Source organism: Buceros rhinoceros, unplaced genomic scaffold, assembly GCF_000710305.1.
Source record: "Buceros rhinoceros silvestris isolate BGI_N320 unplaced genomic scaffold, ASM71030v1 scaffold2896, whole genome shotgun sequence".
Taxonomy (NCBI): domain Eukaryota; kingdom Metazoa; phylum Chordata; class Aves; order Bucerotiformes; family Bucerotidae; genus Buceros; species Buceros rhinoceros.
This window is the reverse complement of record NW_010416728.1, coordinates 76,192-76,931: the sequence shown is the minus strand read 5'-3', so window position 1 is coordinate 76,931 and position 740 is coordinate 76,192. Positions and strand designations below refer to the sequence as shown.

At 40.8% G+C, this 740-nt stretch overlaps 1 protein-coding gene across 1 annotated transcript in view; it reads left to right on the top strand.

The window, feature by feature from the left end:
• LOC104494990 (L-threonine 3-dehydrogenase, mitochondrial) overlaps positions 1-100 on the top strand; it is a 3,891-nt gene extending 3,791 nt beyond the window's left edge. Inside the window, exon 9 of the mRNA XM_010137899.1 lies at positions 1-100. This exon is cut by the window's left edge and continues 11 nt beyond it. Within this exon, the coding sequence (XP_010136201.1) occupies positions 1-100 (100 nt within the window).
• The last annotated feature ends 640 nt before the right edge of the window (positions 101-740 follow it).

Below are 740 nucleotides of genomic sequence, written 5' to 3'. Positions count from 1 at the left end.
GAGGGATTGGGGTTGGAAACATGATTATGATCTCCCTGAGTTGGTGACTACGATGTTTAGCTTTCTTGGGTCTGACTCCAGGATTGCTCAAGCTAACTGAAGTACTTCATAAGATGTTTCCAGATTTCCACAAAGGACCAGGAAGAAATGGCTAAATTAGTTTCTAATTCTCTGAATCTTAGAGCATGTCATTACTAGTTTTTGTAAGTAGCAATTGAGCTGGGCAGGACCATACTGTAGCTGGAATGTTCTGTTAGATAAAGAGCATCACTGGGTCCTGTCTCCAAGCTCAGCACCAATGACAGACAAAGAATTCTTGAACTTTAACACTTAGGCAGCTCCAAAACAGCCACAAGAAAGCGTTACTCCTGGATGATGACTCTCCAGTCATTCCTGCCTCTTACCTCTTCTTTGGCAAACAACATGGGGCAAGATTGTCAAACCTGGCATTTTGGGCATATCCCGCAAAGTTAACAAAGGTTTTTTCATTTTCCTGGTGGAAGGTGTTAGATCGTAGTAATATCTGACCGGGTCTACTCTTTGCTTGCAAAAGAGATCAGAAGAGCTACTTCAGGTTTCCAAATTGCAGGGGTCGTTGCCATTCTAGTTTGAGATCAAACTTTGGTCGCTAGTTTCTATTTATATAAATATATATGTATAGTGCTGGATTAAGAGACACTTTTCTATCCATAGGGCATACAAAGCAGCATTATTCTTATAATGCTTCTAAATGTGAAGGG